Below are 25917 nucleotides of genomic sequence, written 5' to 3'. Positions count from 1 at the left end.
CGTATCTTAGTGGCGAATGTCCACTGGTTGTTTGGAGATAATTTGATGAGCAGGGGATAAACACCGACGATACGGCGCATCACCAAGTAGTGTCTCTGCTTCAAAGAGGTTCCGATTGGTCATGGAACGAGTCATTGAGCTCGGAGCGTCATAACCTCACGATGTCAGCTTGGAGTTTACATGCAGTCACTATAAGCTGTCTTATCACATGCTTCATCCAGCATGACATTACTCCAATCTCAATTCATTCATTTAACAAATTGTCCGTTCATTCATCTCATGATTTAAACTAAAGACTGCCAATCTAATTGTAAAGACCACCATTGGCAGAAAGAACAGAGCCCGTCGTCCACTTCGCATCATCTGTGCAGAGGAACGCAACCAGAGGCGCAATATCACTGACCTCACCAACACGCGCCGCAGCAGGTGTAGAGTCAATCAGCGGCTGCATATCCTTGAGGAACTGCTCATCACTCTGGAACCATTGATCTGTAGCAATAGGACCAGGGTTAACACAGTTCACAGTAATGCCGTGAGATTGACCGAGCTCCTTAGCCCAGACACGAACAAGAGCCTCGTCAGCTGCCTTAGTAGCGGCATAGACAGTCTGTCCAGCAACACCAAGGCGAGCTCCTGCTGACGAAATGAAGACAATTCTGCCTCCCTTAGGGAGATGAGGCTCTGCAGCCTTTGTCAGGAAGATGGGACCCTTGACGTTGGCGTCAAAGTGGCGAGTGTAGAACTCTTCGGTTGTGTCTACCAAGTTGGCCTCGTTTCCTTGAGCAGCGCTGCAAACCACGTGTAAGTGACAAATACTTCAGTCTCTACTGAGGTATACCTACTTGTGAATCAGAATCTCAATCTTGCCAGTTGAGCTGATCTTCAGAGCAGCATCAATAAGCTTAGGAATCTCAGCAGTCTTGCTGACATCGGCTTGGACAACAATAGCCTTGGTGCCATTGGCCTCAATCTCCTGAGCAACCTTCTCAGCTCGCTCTCGGCTGCCGTCTGAGACGTAGTTGACCACCACGTTGGCACCTCGCTTGCCAAGCAGGATAGCAATGCCGGCACCAAGACCGCTGAAACGTATTAGTCAAGATCATACTCGCTTGAGGTTGCCTGGGGTAACTTACCGGGACGCGCCAGTGACAATGGCAGTCTTGCCAGTGAGTTCGAGACCAGTAAAGTCAGGCATGTTGATAATGAAGTACACTAAAGAGTTATGCTATAATGCTGAGTGGTGTGTTGCGGTGTGATGTGATACGGTACGCTCGGGTATGGTCTGACTCTTTCAACGAGCTGTGGTTCGAGATTTTATGAACAAAAGCTGAAGAGCATTTAGTGTCCACGCCATAATGATCATGACCGTGGACATGGGAAGTTGCAGTAACTACCCAATGCGGTATTAAGACAACGGAGACTCCGCTGAAGCCACTTGCGTGCGGAGCTCTCGTTACTACCTAAATAGGAACTAAAGAGAGCTTCAACCCCGCAGAGTCCACGATAGGAAATAGTGTCAACTTTGTGATGGGGCCGATTGTGGAATTTGCCGGGTTGGAGATGGCTTGAGAACCCACTACTGATTGGAGTAGGTTTGACAGTGCAAAGACCAGCCTGTAGTAGCTAGATAAAGCTAAGGCGGGTCTATCGCCATCCAAGCTAGACTCCAGCTACCTTCAAGCTTTCAACTTCGAATCCTGCAACCACGAGTATTTCCCCATTCTTTGCCGATTAGTCGCATTTCAGTTTGTTCAGAATGACACCCAAGACTAAAGACGGCCATATTTGGGAGCCTCACACTGGCTTTCAGAAGGGACTCGAGAGTGATGCAGTCATCTCGCCGCAACGATCAACCTCTCCAACCAGTAAAGTCTACGATGTTATTGTCATTGGAGCTGGATATGCCGGTCTGGCGGCAGCTCGCGACCTGAGTCAATTGAGTATGTAGCAGCGAGTTTGTCAAGTGAACCGCCCTGACGTTCTGCAGGTCATTCTGTCTTACTGCTAGAAGCGCGCGATCGTATTGGTGGCAGGACATATACAGCCAAGAAAGATGGTATGGAAGACGTTTACAAATCTTAATAGCTTGCTAACACGTTGAAGGATTTCTTTATGAAATGGGAGGAACTTGGGTCACTCACCACATGGGCTATTTGTTCAGAGAGATGACGCGTTATAACATGGACCGTGACCTCATAACCACGGGAAGTCCGGACATGCACAAAGGATACTACACCATTGATGTACCAGGTATAAACACAACTAACTTCACTTTTACTCCATGTTACTGACGCGAGATGGCCGTAGGTGCTGCACCGCGCAAGCTCAGTCATGAGGAAGCTGGCGCAATGCAAGCCAAAGCTTGGGACATGTTCGTCAACGTTGACGGCCAATTCGGGCGAACCATCTGCCCTCTTCCCCACGCCCAGCTCGACAACCCTATTGTTGATCGGTCAACAGTTGAGAAGTGGGATCAAGTATCCTGCCACGACCGCTTCGAAGAGATCAAGCATAAACTTACAACCGAGGAACAAGGTCTCTTGGTATCTCTTCTGCTTCACATCTCTGGTGGAAGAATGAAGGAGTCGAGTCTCTGGGATATGATTCGCTCTCATGCTTTGCTTATGCACAGTTCTGATAACTTTGCTGATGTTTGGTTGAGATATAAACTTCGAGATGGTCAGACTGCACTTGCGAAGCGTATGTTTGAAGAGGCAACTGGAGATGGGTTGGAGTATGCATTCTCCACGCAAGTCAAGTCTATTACTCAGGACTCATCTGGCGACGGTCCTGTCACTGTGACGAGCAGCAGTGGCGATGTTTTCCGAGCAAAGAAGATCATCAACACCATTCCTCTGAACGTCTTGAAAGATATCGAATTCTCTCCTCCGCTCACACAACGTCGACAGGATGCCATCAACATCGGTCATGTGAACCAGATGACCAAGGTTCATGCTGATGTTAGCAACAAGGAACTCGAGAGATGGAATGGCATGAAGTTTCCTGGTCTTCTTATGTATGGCTATGGCGATGGCGTGCTGCCGAATGGTGATGTCCACGTCGTTGCTTTCGGTGCAGATGAACGGGATACCTTTATCCCAGAGAACAATGCGGCACAAACTATTGAGGCTCTAAACAAAATACACCCTATGGATGTCAAGAGGCTGGTAAGTAACCAAAGACTTTTGCGGAGCATTTATCACTAACAATAAGCAGATGCTGCATAACTGGGCCACAGATCCTTTCTCAAAGGGAGGTCCTGCTTGGTGGCAACCTGGCTATATGTCCAAATACCAGGATGAGCTTCAGAGTCGACACGGTGATGTCTTCTTTGCTTCAGCTGACTGGGCTCATGGCTGGAGAGCTGCTATCGATGGTGCTTTGGAGCAAGGTTGTATAAATGCGCAGGTTGCTCATCGCGAAGTTGTTGCTGCTAAGAAAAAGGCTGGTGGTAGTAAGCTTTGAAGTGGTGAAACTGGGTCTTGTTGACGTGCAAAGGGGAACTATGTATCATATCTGTAGAAGGAATCTATAATTCCGTTTCTGAAAACCTTTAACATGTATTCCGAAACAATAATAGAAGGACTTGGCATCTATTTGTTTGTCTTCTTTGCCACGCAGTAGTTTGTCCGGCAATATGGTATAATGCAAATTGTGAGCTAGATATGTCATTTCTACTTGAGACCAGTGACTGGGAGCTTATAATCACCACACAGAACCAATTGCCTCCATTCGAGCACCAGACTGACACGGTTCCAGAACTAGGAAAAATATGCTTGAAGCCTCCAATCTGGGAGGAATATTAAAGCAGTGTTAAAATTGCCCATTAGAACTAGCAATAAAGTCCCTGCAAAACCTTAGGCAACGCACACCGATGCATAATATCATTTTTCGACATCCTGAGAATGTTGGTACAATATTGAAACAGTCTAAATTGAGGGATGATTTTGATCCCATGATATCATTCTAATATGCTTGTTGATATTTGCTTTGAGCACCTCCTTCTAATATGCCTAACGGGGCACAGTATAAACAAGGCCAGGCATCCTGCCTGACCTACCCAAAGGTGACATTTCCATCGCAAGAAAGCTATAGATAGCTGTTACATTGCACTTTTACTCTGAACGGCTCAAGCCCAACATTTCGTAGTCGATGGCGGGGCCATCGAAGTAACGACGAACAGTGAACCAAAGGCAAACCAGAATAAGCATCATGCATCCGAGTACAACACACACGCTAAGCCGGCCGTTAGTAAAACCGGGACACATGTAAATGGCAGTGCAACTTACTAATTCATTGACCCAGCAGTTACAGGAATGGCATTGGGGAAGCAAATAAAGATGCCAATCGTGGTGACCCAAAGAGGAGTCCACGCATTGCAGAGATAACCCCCGACTTTGCCGAGTTTAAACGGTCTTGGAGGCAACTTGTTCTCCCGTCCGTGGATCAGAGTGATAGCCTGAGGGACGGCGTATGAAATATTCACACCAAGAACTGCAGTGGTGATGATAGAGTTGAAGGCTTGACTGCTAGCCATGTATAACAGTCCATAGATGATACAGAACCCAACAGACAGCAGAGTCGTGCGAACAGGGAAGCCCAGAGAGGGTGAGATGTGATTCCAATAGTTGGAGTATGGGAGTCCACGCTAATTAGCCGCGTCAGCGTGATTCAAGACATTGAAAGTAAAGACGATGGAGACTTACATCTCGCGAGAAGGCCCAAGTCAATCGGCCGCATGTGATCCACTGGCTAGGCATACATGCTTCCTACTGTTAGCTAGAAGTTTCAAACACATCAAAGTTACATAACGTACTGTAAAAGATGACTACAAGAAGAGACTGAAGTCCGAGTGCAGCTGACTTGCTACCAGTAGCCTGGTGAAAGACTTCAAGGCTTGGCAGATGGGCAGCCCTGACGGCATCGAGATCTTTGATGACAAACATCATGGCCAAGATGAATGGGACTGAAGTAAGTAGGCCAATAATCATGGTAAGGTTCCTGCAAAGCCTTGTTAGAGTTTGGTCTGGATATTCTCAAGATTGCAGACTTACATTGCTCGAGGAATGGCCTTGCCTGGGTGGTGCATTTCCTCAGCGACGTGGATCACAGCATCCATGCTAGCGAAAGCGTACATGGCGTTGCCGATACTCATGACCCATGCAACGCCATTTGGCCAGCCGCTTGTTCCATCGAATTTGGTGATGAAGCTCGGGTGGTTGTACCCGTCGCTCATGGCGAGGATCGTGATTGTGACGACGACGAAGCCGAGGACGGATATCGCGAGACATGCTTGAGTCCACTTTCCGAGATGTTTCTGGGGAATCGTGAAGATGGGAATGACTGCGGTTGTCAGCATGATTGCTACGGACATGGAGTTTGGGGGAAGCCTCACGTGTAATCAGAATGAGCCCTATGTATAGCAGGTATGAATGCCAGTTCTGAGGTTGGTAATCAGGGTTGACAAAGAGGACCATGCCAATGATGCACTGCACGTTGTTCGAGATTCCGGAGCAGGTAATCACCCACCAACCAAGAACACTGATGATACCCACGGCAAAGGCGGCGAAACGTCGATATCTCTTCGGGGCGAGGATGTACGTGAAGTGATATTGGCCTGTCATTGCCCAAACTCGTTAGTAAATTGCTTCCGGCAGAAATAAGATGAGCTCACCTCCTGAAGATGGAAACGCCGAAGCTTGCTCCGCAAGTCCGAGAATGATAAGCCACTGCACTGCGCAGGCGACTATTAGTCCAAACACAGTCGCTTGGGCACCTCCGTAGAGAAGGCTCTGTCCGAAACAACTGGCGTATGAAACCCAAGAGTTGGTGATGCTGAAGCCAAGACCAAGCGTTCCCAACAGATCAAACGATCGCCTCATCACAGGGGCATGGCCCTGAGCGAGGAGAATGTTGTCATCAACTGCATCTGGACTCTTGGTGAAACTTTCGACATTCTCAACTCTGCCGACATCAACGTCGTAGTTGTGCCTGACGTTGATATCGGACTTGTTGTCGGAGTTCTGGGCTTCTGTGCTCTGAGCCATCGTGAACAGTGTAAGATGATGGTGATGAGTGATGAGTGTCAGATTGAGTCAGGACAGTCAAGGTAATATACTTTTCGCTGTAGACTATTTCCAACGGCCAGGCCGGCTAGTCGGAATCGCTACAGCCAAGCAAACCTCCAACCAATAGAAGATCAGATACGTATCAAACAGACCTGTATCTCCCCCGCAATCTATCTCCCCGTTAATCAAGATTAGACCCCCAGAACGCGGGGGAAAGCATGGAGCCCGTTGAGTTGGGTTATCTCGGCATTGCGGTGCATCACTCAAGAATGGGCCTTTGCCGATAAGCTTTAGTTCTCGTAAAGAGTTGGCACTGTGTGGAGTAGACTTGTTTTTTTCGTGGGTCATGTCTTAATTCCGTTTCTGGTAATAAGCCCTCACTTCCCCACGCTTAAAAGATCAGACGTGTTTCTCCAACTTGGACAGGTACCAGCTCCGTATCTACCTCGCAATCAGACAGTATAACTTCTGTTTAGAAGAACTCATATCGTTATCGCTTGCTATCTATTAGTCTTGTATCATAAACTGCTCAAACGCCACGCTACTTCATCATGGCCAAGCAACAGAAAGATAATGAGATCATCGAGTTCGCCAAGGGCCTCAAGGGTACTCCATGGTGCGAAGAGTACGAGAAGATGATCTCTGGCATGCTGTAAGTACACTTAACACCTCATTACTACGCCAGTGCATGATTTTCTAACCCTGGGGTTAGCTACAACCCCCTGCACCCCAAGCTGTTGGACGGCCGCCACAGAGCGCGCGGTCTGGCGTACAAGTACAACAACATTGATCCCAGCGCTGGCACTCGTGAGGAGATCGACGACAAGCGTGCCGAGATGCTTTCGGAGATGCTCGGAAAGGTCGGCAAGGGGACGTACATTGAGACACCTTTCATGCCTGACTACGGAAGCAATGTCTCCATGGGCGAGAACTGCTTCATGAACTTTGGGTAAGTCGCCAACTCTGAGACATATGAGTAATTGGAACGATGATTAATTTCATTCTCAGCTTGACCATTCTAGATACCAGCCTCGTCATAATCGGCGACCGCGTTCAGATGGGTCCCAACGTACACATCTACACCGCAGGCCACGAGACAAGCGTGCTATCCAGGATCAAGTTCGTCGAGTTCGGACATCCCATCCGCATTGAGGACGACTGCTGGATTGGTGGCAACGTAGTCATTCTCCCTGGTGTGACCATTGGCCGAGGCTGCACTGTTGGCGCTGGGGCGGTGGTTACTAAGAGTCTGCCCCCTTACTCGATCGCCCTGGGCGCCCCTGCAAAGGTGGTCAAGACGATACAGAGTGTGGAGGAGGAGTTGGCGGATCCTAACAACCCTTACCGAAACATGCCTGATCGAGAATAGATAGTTTTGCTTTGGCATTGCCTGTTTAGGTCAGAAATTAGAATTGGTCAATGTGTATTGCGTGTAACTGGTTATTGTTGACTTGAGCATCTGTTGAGATGAGTGTATACTCTTTGCAGCTAGTCCATATATCGCCTTCCAATCCGTCTGTCCGTTGATCCACCATGGTCATCTCCAAAGCTCCTCTAGACAGCGATGGCCTCCGCTTGTACTTCAACATGCATCCCCGGATTAACAAGCCCAGCCACAACAACCGAGGTCAAAGTCGGAGTATGTCCCGGATACCGTTCGCGAAAGATACTCAGCAAAGTCGCCTCATCCTCAGCTCGGGTGAAGTAAGCCACGAGCTTATGAGCTGAAGCAAGGCCCTTAGTAACGCCCGCATTCCTCAGTCCTGCATCAAGGCAGTCAAACACAGCGTTGAACTCAGCTTCTATAGAGCTAGTGACGAGCTGTCCTGTTTTGATGTCTACCCCAACATGGCCTGTAGTTATGACCAGAGAGCCTGATAATGGGATGGTGGCGGTTGTTGCGAGTGATGCGGAGCGGAGCATTTCTCCCACTGGGCCAGGGAGGAACTGATAACGAACTGATGAAGACATGATGATAGGGAACATGTTGGTGGAATCTGGGTGCTGTTTAGGCGATTTACGAGTGCTTGTTATTCCGCCTTGACTTGATGATTACTCAATCGCTGAAGATAAAGTCAATTGCTATCAAGAGCTAAGTTTGTCGAGTCTCCGTTGTATCTCCATATAAACTTACACGGTCTGTTGACTTGTATGTAAATGGGATTTATTCTCCATGGCTTGTCGCGGATGCAAGTCAACTTTATTCCTAATTGGGTAATAACCTCAACTCCATTCTTGGTGCTTGATCCCCGCACCTGTCTCCAGCTCCCTTCACTAAATCCATTCTCTGTTACATACTATCAACGAAACTGGTAGTCGTGCTGCTTCTATTTTGGGGCTTTTTTTAATCAGTACGAAGAGTTAGATCGGCAAAGCTGTTCTTATACTCTGTAGAGAGTCGAGCGCTTCCGGCCAAGTGACAGCCAGTCAAGCACCCAGACCCGATACCATCCGATCTAGACTATTCCGGATCCTTCCACCCTCAAACATGTCTGTACTATCACAAGATGTTCAATTCAAGCTTCGTGGTATTGTCGACGAGTACACGACCGGGGGTTCTGAGAGCAAGATCCCAGGTCTCGTCTACTCCGCGTTCAGAAATGATGGCGAGCCAATCTTTCAACATTACTCTGGCTTGAGGGGAGTCACCTCAGAAAGCCCCATGTCAGAAGAGACTATTTTCTTCATGGCATCTTTCACAAAACTGGCAACATCAGTCGCGTGCATGCAACTCGTCGAGCAAGAGAAGTTGCGCTTAGATGATGCTGATCAAGTTGAAGCCATCTGTCCTGAGCTACGGGATGTCAAGGTGTTGACTCGGAATGAGGACGGAAAACTTGAGCTTGTTGAGAAAGTTAGAAGAATAACTCTTCGGATGCTTCTCACTCACACGGGTATGGCTTGGATATCTCCGTGACAGAATATGAGCACTGACGAACGACCAGCTGGTTTTGGATATGCTTTTGAGGACGAGAAGCTGGCCGAGTTCAGTCGCCCCATTGGGTTTGATGACTTCTCCGGAGAAGCAATTGACACAGCAAATCGACCTCTGGTGAACCAGCCTGGCGAGACGTTCCAATACGGAGTCTCAATGGACTGGGTTGGCGTGATAATTGAACGCACGTACAAGAAGTCACTTGAGGAAGTCTTCAGAGAGCACATCTTCAGGCCCCTGGGGATGAATCATGTCACTTTCCATCCTTCACATGAACACAAGTCGAATTTGGCGTATATGCATCGCAGAAGCCCAAGTGGCAAGTTGAGTACTACAGATCACTTTTATCGGCGTCCGCTTCTTGCTCAGGATGGCGAGAAGGTTCCATGCGCTGGAGGACACGGGTGCTTTGGAAGACCAGCAGAATTTGGGAGTGAGTCCAAAGATCGTTGATCGTGTTTTCTCATGACTTACTGTACCACAGGGCTCATCTCACTGCTGTTGAACGATGGGCTAGATGCACAAACTGGGGTTCGGCTACTCAAAGCTGAGACCGTGGATGGTAAGTTATTGCTACTGAATGTTGTGCCGATGTCGTCCTATTCACACTGACGCCTCTTACTAGACATGTTCACTGATCAAATCCCCGATAAACCACGATTCAGCAACGTCAGTGTCCCCGTGGCCAAACCAGAACTGGCAAACCCAACTCCCTTGACCCCAATGCCTGATGATCACACCGAGGGCTGGGGTTTATCATTTTCTATCAACCACTTCCCAGAGTCAACTGGCCGTGCAGCTGGATCAGCGTCTTGGGAGGGACTGGCTAATCTCTTCTGGTTCGCTGATCGCAAGAACAATATTGGTGGCATTATCGCTAGCCAAATTCTTCCATACGGTGGTAAGTTAGTGAGGTACATCGAATGAGATCTTGTGCTGACTTTGAGGTTCAAGACGCATTGGTACTGGAGTGCTCGGAACGGGTAGAGACCGAAATATACAAGGCGTTGCAAGTCTAGACATGATCAAGTCCTTGTTGTAAAGATGCTTCACTTTATTGATAGAGATCTTTAGTTTCAAAATCTCATCATAAGTATATCCTCTTCGCTCGATTAACCTGTGTTTTCTTGGCCTTGTGAACTAGACGTGACTTGAGGCTGAAGCTTATCCGCGCTCCCTCGACCCGCTACCTTTGTCGCCAACTCAAAAGGGCCATCATTGTGAATCCATTACCCATCATTTAAAGGGGCCCTACGCATTGATATTCCCTTTACACCAGCCTCTTGTTAGCACGTTATTTATGTTAATATAATTGGAGATGCAACTCAAGCATACTAAATTTTATTCCCATTCCTAAGGGTAGTCGGTGAGAAGGGAACCTCATATCAGCGAGCCTTGTTAAATCTCACGCCTTGAACAGACACGTCGAATATTTAATTCACTATTTTCTAGGGCCTATCGGTCTTGGCTGGAGCCTGCTGGCCCCACACGGGGGTTGGCCGGCCAGACCCCGCGCCAATAAGTAACGACGCATAAACGCCCTATAAGTCTACCATTTGCGGGTTTGTAAGATGGCTGCTTGCTTATTGGACATAACTTTATAGTCAGCATGGCGACTGCGGCATTAAATAAGCGACCGTATGACCTCGTCACAAAGCTCGCTTCCGCCCCTCTGTCATCAATACTTACCTGTAAGACACCGCGATAATGGCAGATGGGCTCAGTGTTGCTTCTGGAGTATTAGCTCTGGTGACGTTCGCCTTTCAATCGAGCACTGTTCTTTACAAGACTGTTCGCAGTTTCAAAACACAGGACGCCAACGCGCGCGCACTCAAAACTGAGCTGAGTGATCTCACTGGAGTATTGCACTCGCTCCTGGAGACGGTTACAAATTACCCTGATATCAATTTCGACTCTCTTGAATTACCTCTGCTACGTTGTGGAAAGACTTGTGAGGAGTATGGCAAGCTTATTGCTCGGTGCACAAAACATTCAAATGGAACTCGGCCAAGCTTCCGGGACTGGATTGGCCAGCAGTATCTAAAGGGAGATATCACAGACTTTAGAGACATGCTTGCTGGGTATAAATCCACTATTAATATAGCATTGGCCAATGCAAATATGTGCGGTTCCTCAGTCAAGGTCAATGTACGAAATCAACTAACGACTCTACTCCTATAGAACTATTACGGCTGTTACGCGCAATGTCATCGACGAATACAAAGACATGATAGATGATACAACCGCCGACCTCCAAAGACACATGCAGCGGCTGGATGAGAGAGCACGTAGCCTGGCTATCCCCGCGGCTGAAAGCGTCGAGTCTGACAGCACTGACTGGCTTGCTCTGTTTGAAGAGAAAGAAAGTACTCGAAAGGGCCTCCAGATCTGCACTGAGCTATCCTTGCACATCGAAGCACTCGAATCAACATCCAGCGAGAACCCACAGTTCTCCAAACAGCCTTCAGCAGATAAATACATCAAAAGTAGTTTGAGCTCTGCCAAGAGTTCTATCAGTACGTTGGAATCGCGTCTCAGAAGCCACGGAAACGAAATCGATAAGAGGATGGATGCCATGAAACTGAAAACGGACCTCTCTGAAGATGATATCAACGAACTGGCACAACTACGGGAGACGAAGGAAAGCATTCATCAATGCATGAACGTGGTTGCTCATGCCGGCGAGGATTTGGCCAGGGAGCGCGCTAACGTCTTTGAAGACATAACAATGGCTGACAATGCGTACGGTATCACGGTTTCAACCGTAAAGGATCTGGTTTTCGCAAGGCGGGTCAATGTGCAAGGCCAGGCGCGTTATGTGGGTGGGCAAATAGACGAGGCAAGCTATAACGCAACCATCACCGCGCTTACCGACTTGGACCGAGGAAGCGCACAATATGGAGGGCGGGATATTACATTGGCGTCTTCGAAAGACGAAGCGGCCAAGAAGCCCGTGACATCCCAAGCTTTTCTTGAACGTCATGGCCCAGGCGTTAAACTCGAACCGTCTGGTATGTCAGCCAAGCCTTCTGGGTAAGCGTCATGAGGGTTGCAGTAATCATGAAAGCTTAGTTTCTATCAAGGGTAGCTTGAGATTAAATTGCAAGGAAATATGAAATAATAGGTCTTAGATATCACATATGTATATATTTCTTTTGCCTAGATCCTATTTCATTATTATGTAAGGATTATCTGTAGGTTAAACTCTGCTCTCATGAACGATGAAATTACTCAGAGGACATGGCAGAGACGTCGCTTGAATTTTGTTCTGTGATAATACCAGATCAGGTAAGAAGTCATTAAGCGGGGTTTCGGTAAGTGCCGCCATTTCTGAGCATACTAGCCTCAGTTGGTAATTGGCTATCACCTCAAACAGCACTTGGAGAACGACGCAAGCGTGCTTTTCTGCTTTCACTCTCTGCTCATACTACATAGCCAAGGCGGATGGACTGTCCGTGAATTGGAGGTCGTACCATAGTCTGACCCAGTGACATTATGGCCTCTCAGTCTGAAGAGCGTGACGCTCAGTTCAACGCCCTCATCGATGTTCTGCACAGTGTCAAAAGCGACATATTCGATCCTTTCACCATCACTCGGACGTACTATGAGTCTGCAGGAGTTCAGATCGGTGTCGATGTTTTAATTCCTCGTCAACTCAAAACCCACAACCCGCCAGTCGTCGTCAGGATTCACGGCGGCTTTCTGGTGTGTAAACCTCATTTTCACATTGTAAAGATTCAGCTGACTTCTTTATTAGATCACCGGCTCAAGTTTGTTTCCTGCTTGGTTCTCCAAATGGGTTCTTGACTTTGCAGAGGAGCAAGATGCTGTTATCATCAGTCCCAACTACAGGCTTCTTCCTGAGGTGAAGGGTCGGGATATTATTCATGACATGGGAAACTTCTGGAATTGGGTGCGCTCTGGAGGACCTTCCCGTCATCTCGCAGCAATTGGGCAACACAAGCTTCAATTGAACCTTACCAGGACCCTTGTCGTTGGCGAAAGTGCCGGTAAGCTCGAACCATCTAATGCCAAGACACGTACCATTCACTGACTGGATCATCTCGCTGCAGGCGGATATTTGGCTCTACAGTCTGTTCTGTCAGGTTTTGTGAGACCCAAGGCGATTATAGCCCTTTACCCAATGGTCGATATGAAAGCGGCTCACTTCAGCGAGTCCTATGCCAAGTCAATCGTTGGTGTACCAAACTATCCCAATCAAGATGTCAATAAGTTTCTTTCCGCCACCGTTGTGAAGCCTGCAATCACTGAGGCAGATCCACCTGTGCGACTTGACTCGGCCATGGCAGTCGTGCACAATGGGCGCTATCTGGAACTTCTCGGTGAGGACCCTGACTTATTCATCCTTGATCGGATCAAGAAGGTGGCCTCAACTTCAAATTATGAGAAATCCTTGTTTCCGCCACTATTTCTGCTTCACGGCGAGGAGGATACCGCAGTGCCTGTTGATGGTACGCGGAAGCTGGTAGATTACCTGCAACGGTTTGACCCAAGTACTCAAATTCAGCTGGCTATCAGGCCTGGAGACCATGGGTTTGACTTTACAGCTACCATTGACGAGCCTTGGTTGAGGGAAGGTTTGGATTTTGTCGTTGGTCCATGGCTAGATAGCAGGAGTCTTATATAGACTGCAATAACCCAAATAGTTCTTCTCCATCTTTATCCGAGACCTGACAAAAGCAAACTGTAGACGCAACCTTGAGATTAAGAGTGCAAATTTTGACAAACGTGGCCCAGAATATATGGCGTCATCTTATATTTGGATTATTACAAGTTATAAAGACAGTGGGTTGAGAGCAATACTCTAATCATGACCCGTCCAAGAAACATCTAACCGCGATCCTTTCCTTTATTTTATCTCTATCCCATTAACCGCTCTTGTGCACAACACCAATAATCTTCTCAACAACAGAGGGATCCGAAAGCGTAGTAATATCACCCAGCTGATCCTGCTCACCCATAACCACCTTTCGCAAAACACGACGCATGATCTTTCCAGACCGCGTCTTGGGCAGATCAACCACCATAAAGATCTTCTTAGGAGCAGCAAAAGGGCCGATGCTGTTGCGGACCTGCAGTCTAAGCTCGGCGTGGACTTCTTCCTCAGATGTTCTGAAAGCTTCCTTGAGGCAGACAAAGGCGATGACAGATTGGCCTGTTACTTCGTCGGAAACTCCTACAACGGCGGATTCAGCGACGGCGGCGTGCTCGACCATTGCAGCTTCGATTTCGGCTGTCGAGAGGCGGTGACCGCTGACGTTGATCACGTCGTCGACACGGCCGCGGATCCAGTAGAATCCGTCTTGGTCACGAGCAGCTCCATCACCGGTGAACTACAGAATCATTAGTCAATATTCCTTCAAGCTAGTTCTAGGGAGAAACTCACGTAGTATCCGGGATAAACCTTGAGATATGTCTCCTCGAATCTCTGGTGGTCACCATAGACAGTTCGGGCCATGCTAGGCCATGATGTCTTGAAAGCAAGAACGCCTTCGACCCCGTTGCCGTGGATCTCAGCGCCAGAAACAGGATCGATCAAGACTGTGTCGATACCGAAGAATGGCAGGCAAGCGGATCCAGGCTTGGTGGGTGTAACGCCAGCGAGAGGGGTGACGGCGTGAGAGCCAGTCTCAGTTTGCCAGTATGTCTATTCCAGTCAGTTACGTCCGTCGAAGACCTTTTCATGGCCAACTTACATCAACGATATGGCATTCACCCTTTCCAATGACATCGTAGTACCACTTCCAAATCTCAGGAGCGATAGGCTCACCAACTGAACCGAGAACACGCAGACTGCTGGTGTCATGGTTGACAGGGTCAGATCCAGCTCTCTTCAACAAGCGAAGAGCAGTAGGGGCCACGTAGAAGTGCGTGATCTGATGGTTCGCAATGATATCCCAGAAACGAGAAGCATCAGGGAATGTCGGTGTTCCCTCAAAGACAACTGTAGAGACACCCAAAAGGAGCGGAGCGTAGACCACGTAGGTGTGGCCAGTGATCCAACCAACGTCGCCAGCGCAGAAGTATCGATCGTTCTCGTGAATGTCAAACACATACTTTCCCGTTGCAGCTGCTCCAACCAGGAAACCACCAGTGGTATGCAAGATACCCTTTGGCTTGCCTGTCGATCCAGAGGTATACAGCAAAAACAGAGGATCCTCGGCGTCCATGGCCTCGGGAGGGATGTAGCTAGGCCACTTGGCAACCTGTTCATGCCACCAATGATCCCGTCCCTCAGTCCACGCGACCTTGGCACCGGTTCTCTTGAAAACAAGAGTCTGAACGCCCTCGAGTGGGCTGAGCGCCTCATCAACAATCTTCTTGATTCCGATTGTTCGGCCGCCTCGCTGACTCTCATCAGCAGTGATGACGACCTTGCTCTTGGCGTTGACGACGCGATCTCGCAGCGAACCAGCTGAGAAACCAGCGAAAACAACAGAGTGAACAGCGCCGATACGGGTGCAAGCAAGGATGGCGACCAGAGCTTCGGGAATCATGGGCATGTAGATAGCGACTGTGTCGCCCTTTCGAACGCCAAGGTCCTTGAGAGCCCAGGAGACCTTGCTGACTTGCTTAAGCAGCTCGCCATATGTGATGGAGCGACCGCCGTTCCCATCGTCAGTCTCGTGGATGATAGCAACCTTGTTAGGATCCTTGAGCGCATGGCGGTCAACGCAGTTAAACGAAGCATTCAGCTTTCCGCCAAGAAACCAAGAAGGGTTACCCTCGACTAGCGAGCCGCTCTTGACGGTGTGAAAGTCATGATCCCATGTAAGAAGCTCCCGAGCCAGGTTTCCCCAGAAAGCTTCGGGCTCCTTGATGGAGAGCTGATGCATCTGTTGGTACTCCTCCAAGCCTAGGTTCATTGTAAGTAGGGTAAATATTTCCAGATTGGGATATAACTCACTGCCAATGTGAGGCTTGCTGGGGTGTCCTGAAGGTCCGTTGTTAGTACGCAGCTATTTTACAGCATGGGTTCACGCACGTGCGAGCATCTTGTCGGGAAGATCTAACTCAATCTTAGTACAATCTCAACCAGCAGCAGAATTTTTGGATACGTACACCATTCCTCTCCGTCACCATTGGTGACTGGTTGTGTCGCTATGGGTTGACGCATGATGTAATCGTATGTTGTACTTTTTTATGCAATGAAGTGAAAAGTAGCTGGGAGCGTAGTGCGAAGCTTGGAATTTTATCGATATCGTGAAAAAGTCGAGGTGACTGAAAGGGGAAAAGGGGTGAGCAGAGGATATTAGGTCAGCAGGATCCACGCTCAACCCTTGTCGCTGTTGATTATGGTGATATGACGCAGTGGGCGGTAGTGGAAATCCTTGCCTTGTGATTCAGTGGCTTCACTTCCAATCAGAGGTCAATTTCGCCGATCCAAGCCGCGGTTCATTTGAACTGACTCAGCCTGTTTTCTGAGGTCTCAATAACTCGGCCAACTGTGGGATCTCGCGATTACTATATCTGATGATAAACTTAAGCTTAAGCCTGCTCCATCACCTGCTCGTGAATCACTTGACCACCCTTCTTCGGCACTCAACGCTGAATAAGGGAATAAAATTAGACCAATTCTGCCGTAAGATTCTGTCACCGCCTTCTATAACTAGTGTCAGCGCAACAAGGGAGACCGCGGTATCGGGCCTCTGCCTGCAGCGTAATCTTGGCGATCATTCCACTTATTACCGCAATCGGAAATAGTGGTCATTTTTTGCCGTCGTAATCCCCAAGACCAGTGATTCCTTGTCATGTCATGCACCGCCAGTCTGGTCTGGCAGTTGTTCGCCTTACTACCTTACGAGGCAACATCACCACGTGGAGCGAGTGAGGAGCACGTATTTGGACCCTGCCAAGACGATGAGAAGCTTGTGATGGCTGTGTACCGTATTGAGCCTGAATAACTCATGTGACAGCCGAGTCTAGGGTATCTCATTCCCCTCCTGATTCAGAGGCTCGTGCTTTTTTGTTTTGTTGAGGTTCCCCAACACGACAAAAAAATGGAGGTCCACTGTAACTAATTAAAAAAAACCAAGCGCTATAGGGTTGGCCGAATCAGTTGACAACGCCAAGTCATATGATCAAGCTCGCGATTTGATCTGGCCACGAATATCGGTTACTTCGATGATAAGAACACGCAAGCCAAGACTATGACAGATCCCGAGGTATGTGGATTTCGGAAAGCTTGTGAGTTGCATTGAAGTTGCGCACGTGAAACCCGTCGTTGCAACATGATGTGATTTGATATCGCGATGTTTTTATTTGCAATCAAGTATCTGAACAATGTACAGCATATGACAACGTAGGTTGGATCCTCGTAATAGACACTGAGATATCTGTCAGCGGCAGTACGCAATACAGCTATGAAGTTCTCAATTGATCCTACAAGTCCTTCATGAAAATGGAAACTTTCCCATACCGGGACATGGTATCTATTCAGGCTTCCTTGCATAAACAACCCGCTGGCGATAGAAAGGATGAAACTTTCCAGAACGGATCTCGCGTCGCAATTGAGCGCAGTACACAGAAACTTCCTCCTTAGTCCACCCAAGAACCATATTAGCCATGTAAAGAACATAGCCCTCGTAGTCTTGTTCAAGCGCGGCCTGCGCAAACTGCCCAATTTGCTTGAGTCGAGGGTCCTGAGGCCACCCTCCAATAGGTGCCTGAATTGATCCAAGTCAGTCATTCATACAGGAAAAGGGTGATACAAGCGTACCTTGAAGTCCCAGACTTTCACGTCGACAAAGCCTGCTTCCTCCATCCCCTTCTGCTGCAGATCCTTATCGATGATCTCAAAGGTGCGGTTTAGCTTTTTCCCGCCTTCAATGAAGAACTTTCCCCATTCGTTGATAGCACAGGTTTCGTTTACAGTGCCATCATCGCTTTCCATTCTAGGAGAGGCTTCATAGCTCTCAACCCAGCCGCCGGGCTTGCAAACGCGAAATGCCTCTTTGAACAGGGCAGACCAGTCGCTGATACTTCCATAAAGATAGCGCATGTGCACGTAATCGAAAGAGTTGGGGCCGTAAGTCCACTCTTGGGTACAGTCCTCGATTTCGCTGTTCTCGTCAGGACAAGGTTACAAGATTTGGCCTCGTAGGCTTCTTACAACTTCAGATTTGGCGGAACCCAGTCAGGTTGGATTGGAGAGATATCCGTCCCAACCACTTCGGCATTGGGATACTCATCTGCGAAGTCGCTGCGGCAAGGTCAGTAAAGAACAAAAAGCTCATGTGTGCTAAGTCATCTCACATAGCCCAAATACCTATTGCCTCAATTAGTTTATGCATTCCGAAGGGGTCTCGATAACATACCAGTTCCCGTTCCAACATCTAGGACTTTCTAGATCTTCTGTGAGAAATTTGTTGTAAACGTCCAAAGGTAGCGCACGAACCTTAATGTCATCCTTCAGAGGAGCTAGATGAAGTTTAGCATCCAGAGAGAGAGACAGGAGGTGGTGACTAGGAACTGTCAGCTTATGGTCTCACAGATTACCTCTGTCAACATCTGGCTCACTTAATATCCATAGATTCGTTATGATGCTCATCATTTGGTGTCCTATCCGCGTCAGCTCTGGAATTCACCTTTGAGAAGGCTTCCATACCAGTACTCGGCATTTCCCCGCTCAGAGTGATATGTTCTCCCATGAATGGTGCGGTAGTGAAGAATGCTTGAAGAAATCGACTCAGTCGAACTGGCAGCATCATCGCCGACCGCTGAATCAGCATCGTCATCTCCTGGCGCATCCTATAAATTGTTAATAGTCGTGTCCAAGAAAACTTGATTCTACATACGTTCTCATTCAAGTTGGCCCAATGATCAGGGTTATGGAAATCCTCAGCAGGTTCGGCGGGGTTCTCTGCAGTGGGTGGTTCAGTAGAAGTCTCCTCTGCAGGTGCAGGGGTTGCCTCGGCTGGTGGTGACGATGCAACGGGCGCCTTCGGAGACGTAGCTGCCTCCTTTGAAGTCACTGCCATTTTGCGTATATATCCTGATGATTCTGAGGTGATTCAAAAGTTTGAATGCAAATGAAGAGACGACCAAAGCGGCGGAACTGACAACTCAGCAAGGTTACAACGTGCTGATCTGACGATGAAACCCTGTCTTCTCCACCACCCATGAGCCAAATACCGCTAATTTGCATTATGACATGTATTTATATGGGATTATCATTTTATTATATGGGACAAATTGGCATCGTTGCATTGGAATGCTTATTAAAGCAATGCCATGCTACCTCTTTATCAAATGCCACGTCACTCCACTAGTTCATGCCAATGCATATACGCAGAAACTTAAGAGCGGCATTTATATAGATAGAGAATTATTACTGATAAGTAAGGATGCATAATCGACCTTTCTCTCAAAAGCACCTTTATATATAGTCTGCTCCACATTCTTAGTAAGAAGTAGGCACTATACTACCTTTACAAAAAACTAGGTATGATAAACTAATATAAAACCAGAGAATATCTAAAGTTCTTATAATACATATCCACGCTCTAGCAATACAAACATTGGCTACAACGGCGGATCCCGCAATCAGGGCAATATATATCAATCGCAATGATTTGCCAGCCACGGCCGCAATTACACTTATCACTGTTAGTACTTGATATGAATGTGGTATTGTTAGTAACTCACACATTGCCATCGGGAAATTGAGTCGCTGCCGCCGTCATAAGAAGATCTAGGCGGATTTTGATGGCGAGCTGATTTCAAAGCCCATATTGAGGAATCATAAAAGCCTCGATTTTGTTCGGTGGTTGCTAAAAGGGCCTCGAGACGAATAATTGTTTCCTGAACAGTTGAAGAGTCTGGGAGCTGTATAGATGTATCGATTATATTCTCACATACGAGAGTTGGATATCTGACAACGGTACGTTCTTGTGTATCAAAGTGAAAAGAGTAGGTCTCTGCAGCAGGAAGCCAGGGTAGCTCCGACTGATGGTTTACATCTTCAAAAGAGGGTGGTTCGTCCAGATGGCGTGAGACTTGATAATCTTGGACATCGTTTGTACCAGCGTTACTTTCAGCTGCATCTTCATCTTCTGAGCCTAGGCCCTTTTGCATCGAAATGACTCGCAATGTCAGGAACATTAGGGTCTGTAGATGAGCAGCAATATGACGGGTCATAGACTCATGATTGTTCGCCTTGTGACTCTGGTCTTCCTCGTCCTCAGTAGACGAGAAAATCTCAGTGACATTAAACTGGTGTCGCTTAGTCTTGCGTTTCTTCGTGTTTCCCTCGCTCCGCGACTCGCTTTGACGTTTAGATGGAACATCCTTTTGGCCTTGGTTCTCAACCACAAACCCAACATAAAAGACATTCATTGTATGGTCTTTCTTTAATCCCCTGACTTTGACCGGCAATCATCGAAAGCTGGCCACAATCAAAGGTATCTGATTGATGCTCGCTTGTCAGGTGCTGGAGCAAGTCGTCGCGGTTCGCAAACGGCGACGTATTGTTTATACATAGAGGGCAAACATATGTCGCTGGTGAATATGCTGTCCGATACCAAAATTCATTGTGCTGCTGCATATGACTGGACCACTCTCGAAAACTGGGGTATCCCACTGCAATAGTGCAATGCTCGGCCAAACATATATAAGGCTTAAGATCGTTGTCGACATGCTGCCTAAATTATGTATTGAGCAGAGAATATGGAGATTAAGTATTAAACATACCTCCAGTCAACAGGATCCATATCTCGGCCTTTGAGCGGCTCGCCGCACCATTCACAAAGTCTCGGCTCTTGTCTTTGTGGTTTAGGAGGCGGAGGATAACTGCTTCTGTGAATTGCAATAGATGTTGTTTTATTTAAATCCAAATTTGACGCGCCAGCGTTTAGATGCTGCCAAAACTTGCAAGGGGAAAGGGATGTCGGAGGTGCTAGTGATCGATTGCGTATCTGAACTGAAGCGCCATAGTTTAGTACGGGCTTTCTCAAAGATCCCAGCTCGGGTCCTGGTCTAGCTGTACCCTGGCGCTCCTCTGAGGTTGTTGGTAGCGAACGTTGTTCTACGTGCCTTGCTGCCAGGGTAGCTTGTCGGGTGCCTAAGAATATGATTTTGGTGAATCGATCAAGCATGGACGTGGAAAGGAGATCTTGTAGAGACTGATCAATTCGTGGATATAAGCATTCGATAGTTCTTATGAATAACTTGTTAATAGGCTTTAGTTCGACTTTTTGGGTAAATTGGCTTGCTCTTTGCTCAATAGTCTTTCGTGAGGACCTTTTTATCGCAGTTGCAAGTCGATACAGTTGTTCAAGGGCGTCTTCAATCTCTAGACAGTCCTCTTCATTACTAAATAGAGAGGCTTGGCGCTCGTCAATATCTGTAGACGCAAATCGATATTTTTTCTGAGAGACTGTTGAAAGTTGGTCAGAACTTCTAGTCTCCTTTATTAAAAATTGATAGACAAACTTGACGTTAAAGATCTCCCCAGAGAGTCCAGACCGCGCAGGACGAGGTCCTGAATGTCGATTGCATTACTTAAGCGATGGTCGAGGCACTGGCTCGGTCGGGCGAATATCCCGAGGTAAGCAGCCCAAGTTGAAAGTCGTTGAAGATATTCCTCGAAGAGACCTTTTGCTGCTCTTTGAGTTTCACTATCAATAAGATTCTGAAGTATAGTTTCACATTCCGTAGCCAGGATGCGAATCGAATTGTGACTTTCTTGGTCGTGATTCTCTGACATTATGGAATTCTATGAGTTATAAACGTAAAACTTTTACGAATCTTTAAAACACCTGAGGTGCTGATCCTATGACCATTTGCAATACGCGAAATTACTTAAATCCGCGAGCGGGGAAATTTATGCATCGAATCGAGCTGCATTGCTGAGGTTGATTGACAGCCTGATTTTGGTAGCTCAATACATTTGCTGACCCTCAACCCTTCAAATGTATAGTCTATCGGCATATTGGCTTTGAACTCGCGGCACAAGCTCTCATTCCTCCAAGTTCGAGAATGCCTTATTCAAGTGAGAGTCCTGAGTGGCGCTTGCTACATGAAGTAGCCAAGTTAGTAACGCCGCATCTCACACGCTATCAACCCTCAACGCGCAACTGGCAGAATTCCACGACCAACAAACAAAACGAGGCTTTGGAGAGAAACTTACGAGAAGCTTTTCTTGCAAGAAATCAGAAAATCCACTTTGAAAAGGAAAGTTTTGAGCTCTTCAGGCATAATCTCGATCAGTTATGTTGCCTGTTAAATGAAGCAGTAAATCCTATCATCACAAAGGTTTCGGGGACAAACAGAACGTATCCTTACTTATCTGGACTTTCGATCTTTCTGGAGCAGCTTGAGATGGTTGGTTCAGGCCTCTACAACCTAGTAACCGGTCCCAATCAAAGTCTATTCAAGTTTACGGATGACATGAAGACAAAATGCCTTACTGTCACGAGAGAATACAACAGTCTGGTCACGAGAGCCCTTGCAAAGGCCCAGAAAGCAGAAGCCAATGTCCCTCGGCGGGTAAAGAGGAACACCTGGAAAGATTTGAGGCTAAGAGAGTTGGCTTCTGAAACGTTTCAGTTGGTCTTTGAGCGTTTCAGTTGCAAAGCAAATCATAGGCTTCTTCTGGAGCTTGCAGTAATGATGCCTGGGCAAAGCACGTCTCCTGAATTGCAGCTATTCCTATCGGCGTGTTCAGATAACGCAGAACCAGAATCATGAAAAGTCGTCTATTGTACATCTGGCGGGTGCTGATGTCTTTCCATACGTGCTTATACAATACTGACGGTAATTGCCAGACAAAAGGATTCACAGAAAGAGATTATTGACCTATGTTATGAAATGACGAGTGCCTCTGGGCAGAACTATAAGCTACAACTATTGCCGCAGAAAGGACAGCTTCTAAGTGCCAGGATGCCAATATTGTCCCATGACTCCAACAGCCATCCGATTCTCAAGAACTCAACTAGCCAGTCTCTCGCTGAAATGATTACCAGTGGCATGTTCAAGCGTCAAACGGTTCGAGATCTGATTGCACAGCAACAGGGCAATCAACATGCTAAAGTTCACTATACACTCAAAGCCAAGAGAGCGCTTGCTGCCGAACTAGGATACTGCGTGTTGGATTTCTTCGATGCTAGCTTGGATTCTAAAGATATATGCTTTTTTGGGTCATTGGACAACTACACCGGAAGGGACAGGTTATACCGTTCATTCTCGTCTCAATTCCCTAGCTCTCCGGAATTCCGAGCTTTCCGTATTGGGCATCCAGTATTGCTTTCCTTGGCAAAGATTTTACTGGAGCTAGATGATGGAGAGGCCATACCGCTAGATATACGTCCTCACTATGGCAAAGAAAATGATCGAGCATGGTTGCAGCTCTTATCAAGCTTGGACGTCTTGCAAGAAGGAGGCGCAAGGCTAGAAGACTCCTATACGGAAGCCATCAGAGGGTGTCTGAACGTTCATAGCCAACTTCAACACGTCAAAGCTGAAGGTCCTCAAGCAGATATGCTTATTCGAGACAAGCTCTACCACCACATCGTCCAGCATCTCGAGACTGCTTTGGAAAACTGCTTACCAAATCTTGGTTTAAAACGCCAGCACTCTATGAACCCAGAAATCGAATCAATAATGGAGCCTATGAACAAACGAATCCGCACAATAGAAAATAATGCCGACTCTGTGCATGTCTCTGACATTCCCGGAGAGCCATCAGATACATATCGTGAGCTGCCACGACGGCAAGATGGCTTAGGCAAGGACGTTCCTGCTGAGTCAAGGCCGCACTTTGATACAAAGGCCGGATCTTTTAAGGGAGAGGCTCAGCCTTCAAAGGATCGGTGCGGCTTTAAGGCCGCCATTATATGCGCTCTACCACTAGAATTTGACGCTATCCGATCACTCTTTGACTCCATCTGGCAAGAGCAGCATCACCACTACGGTAAGCTCAAAGGCGACACGAACCACTACGTCAATGGGCGTATAGGCGACCTTGACGTTGTTGTTCTCCTTCTTTATAGTATGGGCAAAGTAAGCGCAGGAACTGCAGCTGCCCGCTTACAATGTTCCTATCCAGAGTTAGAAGTGGTCTTCCTAGCTGGTATCTGCGGCGGTATCCCAGAAGTACAATCACCTAACGGTGGAAAAAGAGCAGTCCTTCTTGGTGACGTTGTAGTCAGTTCACACATGGTACAGTACGACTTTGGAAGAAGGTACCAAGACAGCTTCGTGACCAAACAGCTTCGTGACCAAACAGCCGATCCATACTGCGAGGAAACTGATAAACAATTTTCTTATTCACTTGAAAACTGATGTTTTTCTTGACGACGTTACGGCAAGATCAGCAGAGATTTTGGAACGAATCCAGCAGAGCAACCCGAAATATCAGCACCCTGGTTCAGCTAGTGATCGGCTCTACGAACCAACCTACCAACATCAGATCGACACTTTGGTACTATGCACATGCTTCAGCAGCCCAAGCCTAATATGCGAGCGCTGTCGTGGTGTCTCCTGCGACGAGGCGGGATGCGATGAGAAATTCCTTGTAGCGAGATGTCGACTGCAGGAGAAAATGCTCTTGGAAGAGCAAGGTGATATTTGCGAGGCACAAAAGCCTTTGATCTTTCTGGGGCGGTTTGGTTCTGGAGACACAGTGCTCAAGTCGAGTAAGGATCGAGATGGACTTGCTGAGCGGCTTGGCATTGCGGCTTTTGAGATGGAGAGCGCTGGTTTGTGGGAAGACTTGCCATGTGTTGTGGTGAAAGGTGTCTGCGATTATGCAGACTCTCACAAGAATAAGGAATGGCAAAACTTTGCTGCAGCAACGTCGGCTTCTGTTGTTAAAGCTTTGTTAGAACGCTATATCATAACTGATAAATAGATTCTAAGACTTAGGGTTTAAGTGTATATATCAGATTATTCAGTTGAAATGCCATTGTAGTTCTCGGTATTACCTTGACACAATTGTGACATGAGCCTCATCAACTTAGGAACGGGCCGAAAATAGCATTGGATGCTATGAAGCATGGTCTGAGCAGTAAGCTTTGCATTCTTGCCGTATATCCGAACGTGATGGAAGAGGAGCATGGAAGGACCGGAACCTCTGTTGCGAGTGTACACTGACCAACTATCAGGTCCAATAGTACACTCTATATGAGAGGTATCTTTAACTCGGATACATTATGTTTTCATCCGTACTTCCGATGAGTCTTTTCTCTTAAAGGTCCAGACAGATAGCGGTTGCATCGAGCGCAGGAGAAGGTTGAGCCTCGCGAAATTTTCCGACATCAATTGAGGACTTATGGAATAACGGCTGGGGTCCAATGACATGATCTAATGAGAAAAAAGAGGATAAGAAGAATAAACTTAGTTCTGGTCACAGATAATGAACTGCAGCTGATAAATACGCAATGCGTCCAACCAAAGACTCCAGACGCAGCGCATGAAAAGGAGCCTCAATGCAACACAACCAAACCTTCTGTAATCCTAGCATCGGCAAATTCTGTGACACGGCAGTTGTGATATACGTGATATGACTGCGGTGATGACGACGTCTACACTCTGCAATCTATCTCCCTCCGCGAATTCCGAATGCCGTATCTCCTCTGTGCGAATGAACACTCGTTATCGTCGACATCTGCTTACTTTATCTGTCTTATCATTGCTCTCCCGTTCACATCTGCCGACGACATTTATTAGCTCCAACGCAGGCATGTCGCAGGGAAAAACTCTCCTCGCCTCGTTTTCCCAGTAATGAGCGGTTGCTAAATAATTATGATGGCATTTATTTACCAAAACGTAAAATTGCGCTCGGATATTTGCATCATCTCTACTTGCCGTGTTTACTTGCCGAGCTGGTGGATCATTTTGTCCCCAAATACCCCAGAATGGCCTGTGGGGGCAAACCTGGAGTACCCGAAGACC

The 25917-nt window shown here is 47.4% G+C and overlaps 12 protein-coding genes across 13 annotated transcripts; 6 read left to right on the top strand and 6 right to left on the bottom strand.

The window, feature by feature from the left end:
• Positions 1 to 197: 197 nt before the first annotated feature.
• FOIG_15086 (uncharacterized protein) lies at positions 198 to 1417 on the bottom strand. Its single transcript, XM_031216410.1, has 3 exons — positions 1134 to 1417; positions 843 to 1079; positions 198 to 788 (listed from the first exon to the last, which is right to left on the bottom strand). The coding sequence occupies exons 1-3, from the start codon at positions 1193 to 1195 to the stop codon at positions 305 to 307; spliced, it is 783 nt and encodes a 260-aa protein (XP_031053854.1). The 5' UTR covers positions 1196 to 1417; the 3' UTR covers positions 198 to 304.
• Positions 1418 to 1637: 220 nt separating this feature from the next.
• Positions 1638 to 3591, top strand: FOIG_15085 (uncharacterized protein). The gene is made up of 5 exons (XM_031216409.1): positions 1638 to 1940; positions 1988 to 2056; positions 2104 to 2250; positions 2308 to 3167; positions 3217 to 3591. The coding sequence occupies exons 1-5, from the start codon at positions 1757 to 1759 to the stop codon at positions 3463 to 3465; spliced, it is 1509 nt and encodes a 502-aa protein (XP_031053853.1). The 5' UTR covers positions 1638 to 1756; the 3' UTR covers positions 3466 to 3591.
• A 295-nt stretch (positions 3592 to 3886) lies between these two features.
• FOIG_15084 (uncharacterized protein) lies at positions 3887 to 6312 on the bottom strand. The gene is made up of 7 exons (XM_031216408.1): positions 5675 to 6312; positions 5396 to 5617; positions 5055 to 5343; positions 4817 to 5001; positions 4707 to 4765; positions 4290 to 4648; positions 3887 to 4236 (listed from the first exon to the last, which is right to left on the bottom strand). Exons 1-7 carry the CDS (start codon positions 6045 to 6047, stop codon positions 4116 to 4118), a joined length of 1608 nt encoding a protein of 535 aa, XP_031053852.1. The 5' UTR covers positions 6048 to 6312; the 3' UTR covers positions 3887 to 4115.
• Positions 6313 to 6451: 139 nt separating this feature from the next.
• On the top strand, positions 6452 to 7587 carry FOIG_15083 (acetyltransferase). Its single transcript, XM_031216407.1, has 3 exons — positions 6452 to 6720; positions 6781 to 7017; positions 7077 to 7587. The coding sequence occupies exons 1-3, from the start codon at positions 6620 to 6622 to the stop codon at positions 7435 to 7437; spliced, it is 699 nt and encodes a 232-aa protein (XP_031053851.1). The 5' UTR covers positions 6452 to 6619; the 3' UTR covers positions 7438 to 7587.
• A 35-nt stretch (positions 7588 to 7622) lies between these two features.
• On the bottom strand, positions 7623 to 8039 carry FOIG_15082 (uncharacterized protein; the record flags this gene model as incomplete). Its single annotated transcript, XM_031216406.1, has 1 exon — positions 7623 to 8039. The coding sequence occupies one exon, from the start codon at positions 8037 to 8039 to the stop codon at positions 7623 to 7625; it is 417 nt and encodes a 138-aa protein (XP_031053850.1).
• Positions 8040 to 8332: 293 nt separating this feature from the next.
• Positions 8333 to 10112, top strand: FOIG_15081 (beta-lactamase). Its single transcript, XM_031216405.1, has 5 exons — positions 8333 to 8962; positions 9014 to 9436; positions 9488 to 9565; positions 9629 to 9904; positions 9958 to 10112. Exons 1-5 carry the CDS (start codon positions 8557 to 8559, stop codon positions 10020 to 10022), a joined length of 1248 nt encoding a protein of 415 aa, XP_031053849.1. The 5' UTR covers positions 8333 to 8556; the 3' UTR covers positions 10023 to 10112.
• Positions 10113 to 10615: 503 nt separating this feature from the next.
• On the top strand, positions 10616 to 12243 carry FOIG_15080 (uncharacterized protein). The gene is made up of 2 exons (XM_031216404.1): positions 10616 to 11126; positions 11185 to 12243. The coding sequence occupies exons 1-2, from the start codon at positions 10711 to 10713 to the stop codon at positions 12038 to 12040; spliced, it is 1272 nt and encodes a 423-aa protein (XP_031053848.1). The 5' UTR covers positions 10616 to 10710; the 3' UTR covers positions 12041 to 12243.
• A 127-nt stretch (positions 12244 to 12370) lies between these two features.
• Positions 12371 to 13680, top strand: FOIG_15079 (uncharacterized protein). The gene is made up of 3 exons (XM_031216403.1): positions 12371 to 12708; positions 12761 to 13013; positions 13077 to 13680. The coding sequence occupies exons 1-3, from the start codon at positions 12499 to 12501 to the stop codon at positions 13649 to 13651; spliced, it is 1038 nt and encodes a 345-aa protein (XP_031053847.1). The 5' UTR covers positions 12371 to 12498; the 3' UTR covers positions 13652 to 13680.
• A 23-nt stretch (positions 13681 to 13703) lies between these two features.
• FOIG_15078 (acetyl-coenzyme A synthetase) lies at positions 13704 to 17047 on the bottom strand. 2 transcript variants are annotated; one of them, XM_031216401.1, is made up of 6 exons: positions 16087 to 17047; positions 16010 to 16033; positions 15932 to 15958; positions 14721 to 15880; positions 14411 to 14671; positions 13704 to 14357 (listed from the first exon to the last, which is right to left on the bottom strand). In XM_031216401.1, the coding sequence occupies exons 1-6, from the start codon at positions 16139 to 16141 to the stop codon at positions 13893 to 13895; spliced, it is 1992 nt and encodes a 663-aa protein (XP_031053845.1). In that variant the 5' UTR covers positions 16142 to 17047; the 3' UTR covers positions 13704 to 13892. The 2 variants fall into 2 exon arrangements, with proteins under 2 accessions (XP_031053845.1, XP_031053846.1); XM_031216402.1 differs by having other exon boundaries at positions 15932 to 16033.
• A 409-nt stretch (positions 17048 to 17456) lies between these two features.
• On the bottom strand, positions 17457 to 19004 carry FOIG_15077 (uncharacterized protein; the record flags this gene model as incomplete). The annotated part of the gene is made up of 9 exons (XM_031216400.1): positions 17457 to 17690; positions 17744 to 18086; positions 18137 to 18226; positions 18280 to 18292; positions 18342 to 18369; positions 18422 to 18488; positions 18544 to 18585; positions 18632 to 18774; positions 18822 to 19004. The coding sequence occupies 9 exons, from the start codon at positions 19002 to 19004 to the stop codon at positions 17457 to 17459; spliced, it is 1143 nt and encodes a 380-aa protein (XP_031053844.1).
• Positions 19005 to 19659: 655 nt separating this feature from the next.
• On the bottom strand, positions 19660 to 20361 carry FOIG_15076 (uncharacterized protein; the record flags this gene model as incomplete). Its single annotated transcript, XM_031216399.1, has 1 exon — positions 19660 to 20361. One exon carries the CDS (start codon positions 20359 to 20361, stop codon positions 19660 to 19662), a length of 702 nt encoding a protein of 233 aa, XP_031053843.1.
• Positions 20362 to 22905: 2544 nt separating this feature from the next.
• Positions 22906 to 24881, top strand: FOIG_15075 (uncharacterized protein; the record flags this gene model as incomplete). Its single annotated transcript, XM_031216398.1, has 2 exons — positions 22906 to 24206; positions 24334 to 24881. 2 exons carry the CDS (start codon positions 22906 to 22908, stop codon positions 24872 to 24874), a joined length of 1842 nt encoding a protein of 613 aa, XP_031053842.1. The 3' UTR covers positions 24875 to 24881.
• Positions 24882 to 25917: the final 1036 nt, after the last annotated feature.

Source organism: Fusarium odoratissimum (genome assembly GCF_000260195.1).
Source record: "Fusarium odoratissimum NRRL 54006 unplaced genomic scaffold supercont1.47, whole genome shotgun sequence".
In the NCBI taxonomy this organism is placed as follows: Eukaryota; Fungi; Ascomycota; class Sordariomycetes; order Hypocreales; family Nectriaceae; genus Fusarium; species Fusarium odoratissimum.
This window is presented reverse-complemented; position numbering and strand designations above follow the sequence as displayed.